General features: G+C 42.9%; 1 protein-coding gene across 2 annotated transcripts in view; it reads left to right on the forward strand.

Annotated features, from left to right (window-relative positions):
- Positions 1 to 15,989, forward strand: part of LOC124003044 (potassium voltage-gated channel subfamily KQT member 5-like) — a 178,225-nt gene that overhangs the window by 118,562 nt on the left and 43,674 nt on the right. For both annotated transcript variants that reach the window (XM_046311029.1, XM_046311030.1), the window contains exons 2-3: positions 10,641 to 10,731; positions 15,492 to 15,618. In XM_046311029.1, the coding sequence (XP_046166985.1) occupies positions 10,641 to 10,731; positions 15,492 to 15,618 (218 nt within the window). The remainder of the gene's footprint in view (positions 1 to 10,640; positions 10,732 to 15,491; positions 15,619 to 15,989) is intronic.

The following is a 15,989-nucleotide window of genomic DNA, read 5'->3' on the forward strand; positions in this document are numbered from 1 at the left end:
GCCCTATTTCTTTGTACTCTTGAACGTAGCCCTATTTCTTTGTACTCTTGAACGTAGCAGTGTCTTTCATTTTTTTTCATTGATTTCACCTGTGTTTGTTTCTCACCTGGTCTCATCAGCTCCCTATTTAATGCAGTTCTTTCTGTTTGTATGGTTGTGAGGTATTGTTTGTTTTGAATGCCTACCTGTGTTTGACCATTGTTTGCCTGTGACCACAATTCCTTCCTTCTGCGAAGGCTTTATAAACATCTGTCGCGCTCTGTGCATGAATCTACACCTTTTTCTCCCTGAGTATTCATTACGAGTGCGTCCCCCAGCATTTTGCAATGTGAGCTTGAGGCAGTACAATTGTTCGAAACTTGAACGTTTTACGTCACTTTCAATAATGAGGCATGTTTTCCCTTGATTCAAAGTAGCAAAAATGAATCTATAGAAACATGGAGGCAATTATTTTATAAAGACTTCCTCATGCCGTTAACCAGCATTTCTCTCCTGTTTCATATCAACTTTCTTTCGTTGTCCAGAAGCCAAAGTCCCAATCTTAGTCATATTAGCTACCCATCATAGTAGTTGCTATTAGATTCCCCCTCTTTCTAAGTTTCTAATTGAGATTTCATCTCTGTCAAACGGAAGCGCTCGCATTAGGAGCACTGTTCAGAACTGTGTTTCCCCGCCATTTGCATTTTGGGAAATGACATTAGCTGCTCCATTACAGGAGTTGCATGGTCATTAATAGGCTACAGCCTTTTGACAGAAAGACGATAGGCTTGCTACTATTGCATGTTTCCATTAGGCTCTTAATGAACCAATGTCCTTCCTCGTATGTGTGTATAGTATTTTCAGTTGGTCCCCTCATTTTACTGTTCAGATCATTTTTTTCTGTTTGTTGACCGGTTTGATGAGGTCGAATGTTCCGCTAACATACAGTACATACCGCTACCTCACAACCTCAATGAACGCACCAACACACAAAACTAAACCCAGAGGAACAATTCTTAGCTCCGATTCTGTCCTTTCGGCTCATCGGTCTGGCCTGTAACACTGCAGAGAGATGCTGTGTACAAAAAAAAACACGCCTTGTGGAATCCTCACGCCGTTGACCCCTCTTCGGTTCATGTACCCAGCTTGTAACTGTGCATGAAGGTGTCACGTACCAACGCACACCCACTGGAAACCTTTACGCCGTTGAGACCTTGTGATTTGTTGTAGCATCTTCATCCCACGTGCTCCAGTGCTGAAATGTGTTGTGGGAAAACATGCTTCCCCCGAAGAACGTTACGCCAACAACAAGAAACGCGCCTCGTGAAAATCCTCACGCCATAGATTACCTTTTGTCTCTGTATATTACGGGACGATGCTGAACACAGCATGGTCTCACACAGGAGCCGGTAGGGAGGGGGAATAACAACGCTGGTTCTGCACAGCAGCTATTAGACCATCCGTCTCCCTTCACACGGGGAAAAGGAGAGGAGGAGACGTAAGGGAGAAAGGGAGGGAAAAGCTTGGCAGGCGGCAGGGGGATCACTGTTATCTGTCAGCACACTCATCTGTTCCAGGCCTTTTAAAGATGTCAGCAGGGGATGGGAGAGAGCGTTGGTTTTAGTGAGGATGATTATGCTATACTGTACACACTATGATATGCATGCACGCGCACGCACACACACACACACACACACACACACACACACACACACACACACACTCATATGCACACACACACACACACACACACACACACACACTCATATGCACACACACACACGCACGCACGCACACACACACACACATGCACACACACACACACGCACACACACACACACACACACACACACACACACACACACGCAAGCGCGCACACGCACGCACGCACACACACACTCATATGCACACACACACAGACACACACACACAGACACACACACACACACACACACACAGACACACACATACACACACACACATGCACACTCTCTCTGTATCTCTTTCTCTCTGTCTTTCTCCCTATCTCTCTCTGTCTCTCTCTTTCTCTCTTTGAATGTGTTATGTTAAGCCTTATTATGTCCATGCTGTGAAACGCTAGCTCAGGATGAGCTCTGTGTCTGCTAAACACAGTCACTTAGCGCTACCCGCTAAAGTTAAGAGGGCTGATTAGCATTAAATGGTAGTCCAGTGGTGCTATCACAGTAACCAGTGCTACGCTACGCTAGCCAACTCTAGCTAGCTAATTGCGTTCGCTAAGTCCATCCTCTTCTAACCCACTCAGCGTCTCTCTCTCAAGGGATTTCTGAAGAGAAGGACGTCTTGTATCAATGTAATGGGAGTGAGGAGATACAATATTTTCTCACTGTTGGTTGCCAACCTCACAGACATGCACACGCACGCACGCACACAAACATTCACACACACGCTCACACGCATGCCCCCCCCTCTGCCCGACACACACACACACACTCTTGAGATGTACCAGAGTGCCTCCTGGCCCGGACCTTAAAAGACCAGACTGCATCATGGAAATTGCTCTGTCATCTTTACTCTTTACTCCAGTAGTGGTGGTAGTAGTGTTGTCTGTCTACCGTTTACAATCCTCCTCACTGACACAGACAGTCATTTTCCGGCCAGGCTTACTGTCAGAGACCTTACCCTTTACCAACGGAGAGCTACCACAGCTCCTACTGACACACTCACAAACACTTAACGTCTTTCACTGTCACTATTCAACAGCACACACACACACACACACACACTAATTGTCAGTGGAAGAACATAAAATGTGTGTGCGTGTGTACATGTGTGTGTACATGTGTGTGTACGTGTGTGTACGTGTGTGTACGTGTGTGTACGTGTGTGTACGTGTGTGTACGTGTGTACGTGTGTGTACGTGTGTGTACGTGTGTGTACGTGTGTGTACGTGTGTGTACGTGTGTGTGTGTGTACGTGTGTGTACATGTGTGTGTGTGTGTGTGTGTGTGTGTGTGTGTGTGTGTGTGTGTGTGTGTGTGTGTGTGTGTGTGTGTGTGTGTGTGTGTGTGTGTGTGTGTGTGTGTGTGTGTGTGTGTGTGTGTGTGTGTGTGTGTGTGTGTGTGTGTGTGTATCCATGTGTTTCTGACGGATTCGATACCACATTCTTACTTGTTGTTCAGCTGAGCTAACTCTACCATTTTGACAACAAGCAATTGAACTAAATTGTCAAGGCAACTGTCTCAGAGCATTTCTCCCATGTTGAATACGGCTGTGTGCTCTCCATAGAATGCTATAGAATGACGCATCTTAACCTGATGACGCTCCAACCCCATGTATGTCTATTGGAATGTGCTGAGTACATTTAGAATCCCTGTCTTCTCTGGAATAGACCAACACAATAGGGGGGTGCTATTTGAGGAATTCTAGGAGACACACAGTGAGTACATGACTGGGCGTCTGACTGTGTAAAGGCATGCTCGGCACAGGACCTATCAGGTGGATCAGAGGTCATGAGGTCACAACCTTTCGATTACAAGGACCGTAAAAATAAATTCCCAGACTAAGTAAGTCATCCAAGGAGACTGAAGAGTCACTAGATAATGGATGTATTCTTGGTGCTCAGTATTATGTGCTCAGTATTATAGTGAAAATGAATGAATTGGCAATGAAATAAAATTATGCTGACTTTCAGAATGTAGCCAATGGTGATTGACATTCTAGTCATGATTAAGCAATCAAATTCTACCGCTAATTTTCGCTACCGCTAATTTAACCAGGCCTAGAGACTTGATTCCCTCGATGATAAGGCCAATGATCATAATATTTTGCAACTACAATGAAGATGACAAAGACCATATTTCCACCTTTGCTAATTTCTCCTGATAGAGTAGAGTAACTTCCTGTTGGAAATGAAAGTGTAACACCTGGTCTGTGGTCAGTGTTATGAAGTAGTTGCTAAGATATTAAGCTGTCTGTTTTGATCTGTCCATTAGAAACGCTCCCAGGCACATAAACAGTGGTATTAGTTAATATAGACTTGGCAAGATGACACACACGCACACTGCCTCTGTCTCTCCTACCCCTTTAGGAGCGATCACACACACACTGCCTCTGTCTCTCCTACCCCTTTAGGAGCGATCACACACACGCTGCCTCTGTCTCTCCTACCCCTTTAGGAGCGATCACACACACACTGCCTCTGTCTCTCCTACCCCTTTAGGAGCGATCACACGCACACTGCCTCTGTCTCTCCTACCCCTTTAGGAGCGATCACACGCACACTGCTTCTGTCTCTCCTACCCCTTTAGGAGCGATCACACGCACACTGCCTCTGTCTCTCCTACCCCTTTAGGAGCGATCACACGCACACTGCCTCTGTCTCTCCTACCCCTTTAGGAGCGATCACACACACACTGCCTCTGTCTCTCCTACCCCTTTAGGAGCGATCACACGCACACTGCCTCTGTCTCTCCTACCCCTTTAGGAGCGATCACACACACACTGCCTCTGTCTCTCCTACCCCTTTAGGAGCGATCACACGCACACTGCTTCTGTCTCTCCTACCCCTTTAGGAGCGATCACACACACACTGCCTCTGTCTCTCTTGCACTTTTATGGTCGATCTCACACACACACACACACACACGCACGCATGCACGCACGCACGCACACACACACACACACACACACACACACACACACACACACACACACACACACACACACACACACACACACACACACACACACACACACACACACACAGAGAAAAAGTCTCCAGACCGTCCAGACAGACAGTATTTTATGAGCAGACATAGATTTCATTAGGTTTTGGGTTACTCTTTTGACTCCTAGTCTGCTCATAAAGGTGTTAAGGATGATACTGACCTGACAGTGATTTGACTTCAGCTTCCTCTCTTGGCTGCCTCAGGTTTATATCAAAGAGAAGGTGAGAAGTTAGCCCATGTGTTTATAGTACCTCTTACACTGGCAAGGCTATCTGAGACGACTGCCATGTGACCAAACCGCCCAGATATGAACCCTAACCTGGATGACTCTTGAACTTTGACCCTAGCTGGAACTGTCCAATGATGATCCATCTTACTAGACAGACATCCAATGACAATCCATCTTACTAGACAGACATCCAATGACAGTTGAGAATCTAGGCTGTCCGAATGAGATTTTAAGTTGTAGGCAACTGCCAGAGACAGTGATGAGTAAACATTATTTTATCCTTGATTGGATGGCCACACATTGAAAACAGAACATATAGATAGATGATACTATCAAGAACTCATGAAGGATTTTGGTGGTCACACATTTCAGCACCATGGACAGCATAGAGATAGTTGCAGACACTCTTATCCAGAGCAACTAGGGTTAAGTGACTTGCTCAAGGGCACATTGACAGATTGTTCACCTCGTCGGCTCAGGGATTCGAACCAGCAACCTTTCAGTTACTGGCCCAATGCTGTTAACCGCTAGGCTGCCTGCCACTCATTTATCCTAGGGAGCTGGCTGTACTGATGGCATATGAATCCATGTCATGATGATACACACACACACACACACACTGAAACACACACACACATTCGGCAATAAATAGTCTTAATGTAATTAGCTTTCAGTCTTTCTCTAATGAACTGTAGCCTGTGGGAAAATGTGAGACATATTTCTCAAAATTCTTCCTCATTGACTCTAAATCGAGTGTGTGATGCTCAAGGCAATACATCCTCAACACAATATCATATATATATTCTTCACTGTTACCTATACATGCAGCTGCTATTCACTCTGCCCTGTACAATGAGGAGTGATCGAGATAAAGACTTGAAAGAAAGGACAAAGTGCCATCCAAGGTTGTGTGTCAACTCCTGCCTGCTCAGTCCTTACACATACTGTATACATCCATATACTCATCTTACCCTGTTCTACCCCTCGCTGAGAGGAGAGAAATGGAGAGAAAATAATACCTGAAAGAATGAGAGAGTGACATCCAAGGTTGACTCTGCCTGCCCCAGTGCCTGATCCTTACAATGATATAGAATACAGTGATATGTCCTGTGTCTCGCAGTAGTGTATACAGTCAAGAGCAATTAACCCTCTCCTGTGCTAAGAGAAGAAGAATAGATGGGAAACAATGCCATCCGAGGTTCTGACCTCTTTCCCCTACTGTATACAGCATCTACCTTCTACTCACTCTATCCTATGCTAAGAGAGGTGTATTGGAAAGAAGACAGCGCCATACAAAGTTACTGTACGACACAACCTCTGCCACCCAATCCTTACAATCGTATACAATGCAAGTGTGCAGTATTTACAGTGTACATGTTTTTCTAAGGTTTCTACTCCAACTTTTCTGGTAGTGTTGTTTGTGATCCGTACAAACAACACTACCAGACCTTCATGTTACCACAGAAATCCACTGAGAGCCTGACAACACGACTGATTGGGAGATAAACAAATGCAGACGTCTGCTTTTTGCTGCAAATCTAATTCAAATTGAGGATGATTGGGTGTAATGTAGCCAGTGCAACAGACCCCAGTGCTCGGACATTAGTCATTTCCTTGGCACTGTTTCAAAACAAATCAATTAAATTATACAAAATAGACAAGCACTTACTGCCTGCTACTGCTCGGTGATGATGGGCTTGTGTGTGTGTGTGTGTGTGTGTGTGTGTGTGTGTGTGTGTGTGTGTGTGTGTGTGTGTGTGTGTGTGTGTGTGTGTGTGTGTGTGTGTGTGTGTGTGTGTGTGTGTGTGTGTGTGTGTGTGTGTGTGTGTGTGCAAGTCCCCACTCCCAAATCTTTATTTACTCTGGGGCTCTCTTTAAAAGGTTAAGGGCCTTTCTGTGTTCTGTTGGGAGCTGTGAGGGCTGTGACAGACTCCAGATACTAGCTCTGCATCCCAAATGGCACCCTATCCCCTATCTAGTGCACCATACTACGTAGGGAATAGGGTGCAGTTTAGGACAGCCGCCCGCTACAAGAGTATGTGACACGGGGGAACTGAGGCCTGCAGAGGACAGGGAGGCGGCGGCAAAGTAATTAGGGAAGATCGATCAATGATAAACAATCTTGCCTGTTTTCCATAACTAATTCATTATTTTTCATTAAATATTTCATAAATGGTTATATTTGTTTTGAAAGGAGAGACATTGGTGTTTATTATAGTTAGATAAGGAGGCACTCTGAAAACCTTGCTTAGGGGCCACTCAGAAATCCTCCTTTAGAGATCTTGACAAGAGAGAGAGTGGAGGAAGAGTTATGAGGCCAGCTGTCCTTTCAGTTGACAGCTACATGATACTTGTCAGCACACGCATTCACCAGTCCAGACATATGCATAATTGATGAACTTCCCAAAGTACTCAACTTTTAAATACTCCAACTTCCTGAACTTCAAACTGATTCATTAGGATGTACAGTTGAAGTTGCAAGTTTACATACACCTTAGCCAAATACATTTAAACTCAGTTTTTCACAATTCCTGACATTTAATTATAGTAGGATCACCACTTTATTTTAAGAATGTGAAATGTCAGAATAATAGTAGAGAGGATGATTTATTTCAGCTTTAATTTCTTTCATCACATTCCCAGTGGGTCATAAGTTCACATACTGTAATGTGTCTGTGTGTAGCTGGTGAAATGAGTCAGGCACAGGACAGCAGATAATGAGTAATGAAAGCAATTTTACTCAACAATAAACAATTCACGTCGTATAAATACAAGGCCACAAATACAGATCGCAATACAATAAACAATTACTCACAAACAAACATGGGGGAACAGAGGGTTAAATAATGAACAAGTAATTGGGGAATCGAAACCAGGTGTGTAAGACGAAGACAAAACAAATGGAAAATGAAATGTGATGTGGATCGGCGATGGCTAGACGGCCGGTGACGTCGTTCGCCGTTCGCCGCCCGAACAAGGAGAGGGACTGACTTTGGCGGAAGTTGTGACACATACATTCAACTAGTATTTGGCAGCTTTGCCTTCACATTTTTTAACTTGGGTCAAATGCCACCTCTGTTCTTCATGGTTGGGATGGTATTCTTCGACTTGCAAGCCCCCCCTTTTCCTCCGAACATAACGATGGTCATTATGGCCAAACAGTTCTATTTTTGTTTCATCAGACCAGAGGAAAGTTCTCCAAAAAGTGCAATATTTGTCCCCATGTGCAGTTGCAAACCGTAGTCTGGCTTTTTTATGCCGATTTTGGAGCAGTGGCTTCTTCCTTGCGGAGCTGCCTTTCAGATTATGTCGATATAGGACTCGTTTTACTGTGGATATAGATACTTTAGTACCTGTTTCCTCCAGCATCTTCACAAGGTCCTTTGCTGTTGTTCTGGGATTGATTTGCACTTTTCGCACCAAAGTACGTTCATCTCTAGGATACAGAACCCGTCTCCTTCCTGAGCGGTATGACGGCTGCGTGGTTCCGTGGTGTTTATACTTGCGTACTATTGTTTGTACAGATTAACGTGGTACCTTCAGGCATTTGGAAATTGCTCCCAAAGATGAACCAGACTTGTGGAGGTCTACAAAAAAAAAATTCTGAGGTCTTTTGACTTCTTTTGATTTTCCCATGATGTCAAGCAAAGAGGCACCAAGTTCAAAGGTAGGCCTTGAAATACATCCACAGGTACACCTCCAATTGACTCAAATTATGTCAATTATCCTATCAGAAGCTTCTAAAGCCATGACATCATTTTCTGGAATTTTCCAAGCTGTTTAAAGGCACAGTCAACTTAGTGTATGTAAACTTCTTACCCACTGGAATTGTGATGCAGTGAATTATAAGTGAAATAATCTGTCTGTAAACAATTGTTGGAAAAATTATTTGTCATGCACAATGTAGATGTCCTAACCGACTTGCCAAAACTATAGTTTGTTAACAAGAACTTTGTGGAGTGGTTGAAAAATAACTTTTAATGACACCAACCTAAGTGTATGTAAACTTCCGACTAAAACTAAAATGTTAAATACTCAGACTTGAAGAGGAATACTTTTTATATCACCTCTTAGGTTACATACAAAGCCTTCTACTTCCTGACTCCTCACAGAAGGAGGAGAGCCTATTGGACGACAGATGTCGATGGTTAAATTGAAATAATCACATAACCATCTCCTCTGGCTATGGAAAACTGCAACCTCTGTTTGGGCTCCCTCTCGGAGTCAAAGGTCAGATCGGGGTCACATCAGCACAGTCCTATAGCGGTCAGCTAGAGGTCGGCTGGGGATGGCGACCCGCACAGGACGCCCACCCTTTTCACACAGACACTGCTCAGAAGCTCAGGGTCTGGAAGTCACCCCCCTGACCCGCTTGGCCATGCGTTTCAACTTTTAAAGATTCTTCATCTTCTTTCATCTTAGTGACGATTTAGGGCCTAGCCTACAGGAACCAGGGGACGGCTTAATAGTCTCTAGCCTCTCATCATCCATACTCCATAGGCTACAGCTGTGGAGAAGGGAGAGGGAAGAGAAGGGTGGTGGCTGGTCGGGGGGGATGGTAGAGGAAGTTGTTGTGACATCTTGTGCGCCATAGTGACATCTTCAAAGACCTTATTGGGGTTCTTGAATATTGTTTACATTTCTGAATGTCACGCTCAAATATTGACTGAGAAGGAAGAGAAGGGAGGTTGGGGGACATTAGAGGAAGTTGTAGTGACATGTTGGCCGACCTTATTTGGATGGTTTCTAACGGTTTACATTTTGTGAATGCCGCTGTCGTCACACTGGAATGGCTCTTCTATCTAAACTCAGTGTTCAGTTTCTATCTTCATAGCCCAGATACCATATTCTCACTGTTGTTATCCCGGAGAACCTAGACAGTTAGCATGCTAGGCTTATCTCTCCCCTACAGCAGAGTTGGGTCAACAGTGCTTTGTCTTTGTTATGACTCACCCCCCACTGGGCTCAGACATCTTTTCAGCATCTCGTTTTGATTTCATTTCTGTTGACTTGTCAACTACTTGGATATAGGTTCAAATAGGCGACATTCCGTTACATTGATGACTTTTTGCAAATCCAATCAGTTTCCCACGTCGGTTCAACGTCATCACATTGAATTTGGGGGTTGAAATGACGTGGAAACTACGTTGATTCAACCAGTTTTGCTCCAGTAGATACTGAAATGCAACACTTCTACTAGTTTCAATAGAAAATGAAGATATTATAGTTGCAATGATAATCCTAGAAAGACAAAGAGAAGAAGTTATTTGGCATCCAAAGCCCTATCTTAGCCTTTCCCTCACAAACTCCATAGGCACAGCCAAGCTTAAGACGGAGCTCAATCCTGATCAAACACAGATGTTCTCTCACCATTTAACACTAAAGACATCTACAACTCTAAATCCGATGCTCATCATTTTACCATTGATGCTACTTGGGAGGCCATTGGCCCACCTCATATGTCAGAGCTATTTGATGGAAAAATGAAAGATCGTATCATTATGAAGGTGGAAGATTATCAAAGACTGTGGTTCTTTGCAGAAAGCGGTAGGGAAAGGAGCATGGGTACGGGTTGGATATTTCTGCTTGTCCATGTTTCAAGCTAATCACGTTAGCATTAATAATGAGATAAGGCATTTCCTGTCCAAACTGCCATGTTCTTCTTCTGTTTCATATGGCTCTGGATAAATGTATTTATGATTCCTCTCTGTTTTGTCCTGTAGGTTCGTGCTGGTCTTTGGTTGCTTGGTCCTGTCTGTGTTCTCCACCATTCCGGCTCACCAGGACTTCTCTTCCGACTGTCTGCTCATCCTGGTGAGGAACTGGTTGAAACTAGGCATATGTTCTGACACAGACACAGAAGCTGTTCATCAGCGTGCCCGTTTACAATGAGTGCAGTGATAGGTGACGCTGTGGATAGCAGAAAGGGGTGTCACCTATCGCTTCACAACAGGCAAGTACGAAGCGGCGAAGTGTGTTGAGCTTTCAATCAAACTCCTCTTTGCACAACTAGATTTCTATTCGTAATTAGGTAAGAGGATATGAATACATTCTGGTATCAGTCAATCTGATCAATTGGGAACACTTCCCTGTTTTCCCATCATCTAGTCATTTGATAGTGAATAAAGCAGATTCAAACAGACTTAACCACGTTAAGAACCCTACTGATGCTGATCTCTTGCTACGTATGTGGTCCTTGTAGGAAAAATCGATACAGGCCAACTCCATATTGAGTTTAGTCATTTGATCCGGGGCCGACATTGATTTCTTCTTCTACACTCTTAGATAAAGGGTTCAAAAGAGGTTCTTCGGATGTCCCCATAGGAGAACCCTTTTTGGTTTCAGGTAGAACCCTTTTTGGGTTGCTTGTAGAACCGCCTGCAACCAAAAATAGTTCTTCAAGGGGTTAACCTATGGGTGCAGCCGAAAGAAACCTTTAAAGTTGTAGATAGTGTACTGTTATTGAAATGCTGCTCGCAGGTCACTATCTACTGTACCCTGTGACGAGTCAGCACCAAACTGATACAGCAGACTTGAGGGCTGCGAGAGAGAGGGAGCAAAAATGGTTGAGTGAAACATTCACCAAAAGGTCATCAATTGGTCATCATCATTGTCTCTGTATTGCCCTGTTGTTGATGTTGACAGTCATTTAAATTGTTGCTGAAATATATTGATATTTGAGGCATTATTGTTCAGCAACTGGGAAATAGACGAGTGAGAGATGAGTGTTAATTGTAATAGAGCTCAAATGTGAGTGGTGAACTGGAAGATATGAACTCCATTTACAGAGGTCAATTAGCATGGTAGGTGACCTTGGTTTGTTTATTGACTGATGCCACCCCTATTGTCGAGAGAGAGAGAGACAGAGAGACTGTGTGTTTTTGTGTGTGCATGCGTGAGTGTGTTTGTGAGTGTGCGTGCGTGAGTGTGTTTGTGAGTGTGTGTGCGTGCGTGGCTGTGTGTGTTAACAAAGAGCAACAACTCCCATTCAAATAATCAAAGATCACAAACATCCTAGTACATTTGAAAATAAATAAAGTCTGTCATGGCTCTGGGGCAAGTACGGATAAGGCAACATCCAGTTGGTAGTATTTTGTAAAAAAAATATATATATTCAAAAATGTACACATATTGTTTCCTTTCAGATTCAATTCAATACGACTATGAATCCCTGAGGGAAATTAGGATTAGGAAGGTTAGTGGTACATGTCATCTTTTAGCCTGGGTGGGCCAGTGACAGTCAACGCATCGGTCCATCCTTCTGCGCTAGTCAAGTATCTCCATGACAGATAGGAAGAGGGATATCCGCAGATTATCCGAGGAGAAGATGAATCCCTTTATCAAAGCTGGATTCATACTGGATGTCTCCACACAACAACTTAGCCTCTCCACATGAAATCAGTGTCAACACGATTAGGCCGCCTATTGACGATACAGACACGGGCAGAAATGTATTTGCTCCCTGTCGCTACTCTGAAAACTAGAGATTTGAAACAGCATTCATGCTCATTAAAAAAAACCTCATTGCATCCATATGCCTCTTTTAGACCACACTTGCTAGGGACATTATCTTGGATTAGCATCAGCTGAATTTGAATCATGATATACTGGGAGCAAATGCTAGCTAGCTAATGTTGTGCCAATTGCAGTGAATGTAGTGATCTAATTGACTATGTTGACTCAGTGTTGACATTTAGCATGAAAATGGTGGACCTTTGAATTCAAAGGTATGACATTATATACATGCTGTTCACAGGAAGTAGACCACTTTAAGTCATCATTCAAATCACGTGTTCAAATCACGATGTTTCAATGTCAAGAAAAGGCCACTTTAATATGTTATGATATGTTAGAATTTGGTTGATTACAGTTTTTGTCAATTGCTAAAACACCATTTCTGAAACCTTGCTCCATTTCCTGAAAACGTTGAACACAAAACCTCATCTTCAAGCACTATTTACATAACCTCTGACTCCTCTCGCAAAATGAGGCATTCGCCTCAAAACAGTTTCACCTGTGTTCAAAATCAAACACTGCTCTCAAATCATAAACAAAGTGATCAAAATAATATACACTCTCAAGCAGTCAGTAAACGATACACCGAAAAATAGAAAACACATTGTTCAAAACATGCAATTCTCAGGGAGAAGTACATTTTTAATCTAAAACAATATTCATATTTTTCTGTCATTGTCTTTTGATGAACGAAAACATGCTCTATCATAGTAGCTCAAAATTGATCAGAAATTACTACTCTGCTTTGCTCTTTGCAATTTTGTTTTCTGTTCTTCCTCCTCCTTGTACCCCTATTTTTACAGTACTGTACCCTGCATCTCACAAACTTGTCCTTTGTCTCTGTGATACTGTAATTCTTGTTCTTTGTTGATATGGACCTGCAACCAGTCAGAATCTATTGAGCAGTCAGTACGGTTAACCTCTTAATAGATGGAAAGCACAATGTTCAGAGCCATACAATTTGTCCATTGTACAGTGTACAGCCTACAATGTACTGTACTACAGCATACTATACTAAAAGGGACAAAAATCAAAGGAGTAAACATGTAATCAATGTGCTTCTTCTTGTCTTTGGGCTGGGTCAGGCCAGAGCACTTTGTTGACATCACAAGCAATATTGTCCCTCCTGAAGCCTCTTGTGTGCCGTATCCAGGCCTGACATGATTCCTCACCTATATCACCACAGGCTAAATCCATGGCTTGCAGCTGACTTTCCATCTCCAAGAGAAGAAAAACTCCTCAATCGGATTCAGGAAAGACGAGTATGGAGGGAGGTACAAGTTCATGAACTGCCCATTGATGTTAAACCATTCCCTTATCTGAGCAGCTCGGTGGAAACTGACATTGTCCCACACTATCACATAGGTGGGAATGGGATTCTTATTTAGCTCTTGACCCTGCTGCTCTTGAACCTGCTGCTCAAATAAAATATCTCTTAGATTGGCAATAAATCTTAGAAGGTGCTGGATGTTATATGGCCCGAGTGTAACATGGTGATGTAGAAAACCATGGTTGCTGATAGCAGCACAGATTGTGACATTGCCACCTCGTTGACCAGGGACTTCAACAATGGCCAGCTGTCCAATCATGTTTCGGCCTCCTTCTCCTCTTTGTTAGATTGAAGCCTGCTTCATCGACAAGGATGAACTCATGGGGTCTGTCCAAGGATTCCAAGTCTAATATTGTCTGTGTAGAAACACAATATACTGTATGTAGGATTTTGTAAGTCGTACAGAGACAGTGCTATACTGTAGAGTACAATTAGGCTTCTGATTTACATACATTGTATGGACTGAAGAGTAATGTCATTCACATAGTATGTGTTAGTACTGTAGACAATCTGGATTACACAGTACATTTTTCTGAATGTACACTTACTTGCACATACTGAGCTCGCAGTTCTTTCACCCTCGGTGAGTTGCGCTCAAAAGGTACTCTGTATACTTGTTTCATTCACATCCTGTTACGATGGAGGACATGGTCAAATTCTCACACTGTCGATTCCCTGGAAGTGTGTGTTGCATTATCTTGAAGGACCATGCCAACTATAACGGCCTCTTGCTCCCGAGTGAATATAGCTGTCCTTCCACCTGCATGTGGCAGCCTTGCAATTCTACAAAAAGTAGTTGTGCAGTTACAAAACATATTCATGCAGTACAATACATACAGTGATTACCTTTACAAATGTCTATAGAAACAGCTGCATATAGTGTAGTACAGTACATTTGCAATTGCAAAAATACAGTAGTATACTGTACCTGTTCTCTTCTCTGAATGTCCTTACTATGGTGGACACAGAAAATCAGCTCAAATTGGGTTGCAAGTCCTGCTTCCCTCATTGCCAGTCCATGGACAAGAACATGGTCTATAACTGTTGCCTGAATTTCATCTGATATTTCCACTCTGTCTTCCTCTTCATCATCCTCTTCCTCTTTCTTGCCCTCCTCCTCCTATTCTTACTCCTCGTCGTCTACCTCGCATACGCACTCGTCCTCGTCATCTCACATTGTTTCTTCTATCCATTCTCAGACTTTCTCCTTCCCACCTTCAACAACCTGTTTGCTCTCTGAATTGGCTTATCTTGGTTGTGTCGCATCATTTGAAACAGGTTAAATCAATTTTGAGTGGTTCTGTTCAATCAATGACATGTCTTCTCTATTTGTATTTGATTGTTGCCACTCGTGTTTACCAGTATGGATGACATGTGCATTAGAGTGCAGAAAGTGTTTTGAGAATGAGAATTTGTTTAGAGTTTTGCTGAAAAGTCTAAGTGAGATCTGCAAATTGTGTTTTGCCATGTGAAATGGTTTAAGGTATTGACAACATACTGCATATTTAGCTAAATGAGTCCAGGCAACTGAGAACTTTGTTCAGCCAATGGTTTTTAGTGTTTTAGCAATTGAGAAAAACTGGAATAACTTATTGTACTTTCAATACAAGGATGAAACTGATATAAACAGAACTATCTACAAGTGTGACACCTATTCGTAGATTTAGTGCAATTGCTTAGTCATTGTGTATCACTTTCCCCTGACTTCCTGTTTTGTCACTTCCTGTAGGAGTTTGTGATGATCGTGGTGTTTGGGCTGGAGTACATCATCAGGATCTGGTCGGCCGGCTGCTGCTGTCGCTACAGAGGATGGCAGGGTCGCCTCCGTTTTGCCCGGAAGCCTTTCTGTGTCATAGGTGAGCTATAGACTAGATGAGTTATGAACACTTTATAAACCCTTTATAAACATTATTTTCAAAGGGATGAGAAAAGGTTTACAACCTTCAGTTGATGGTTCAGTAATGAGAAGTGTTTTAAAGTTAAAGCGTTTTACTGGTAATCGTTGACTTTTTACTCTTTTATGACAATTGATTACCTCTCAGTTACTTTATTTCCTACTTAAAAGCGAGAAGTCAGTTTCCTGACTGCAAATCATTATGGCTATTCACTAATTGCTGGAGTTTTACCATAGGAATTTGACTTCCAAGTTCAAAGAGACCTATGAGTAAAAATATATGCAGTGTAATTGACCATAGGAACACACACACACACACACAGACACAAACAC

This window comes from Oncorhynchus gorbuscha, linkage group LG18 (genome assembly GCF_021184085.1).
Source record: "Oncorhynchus gorbuscha isolate QuinsamMale2020 ecotype Even-year linkage group LG18, OgorEven_v1.0, whole genome shotgun sequence".
In the NCBI taxonomy this organism is placed as follows: Eukaryota; Metazoa; Chordata; class Actinopteri; order Salmoniformes; family Salmonidae; genus Oncorhynchus; species Oncorhynchus gorbuscha.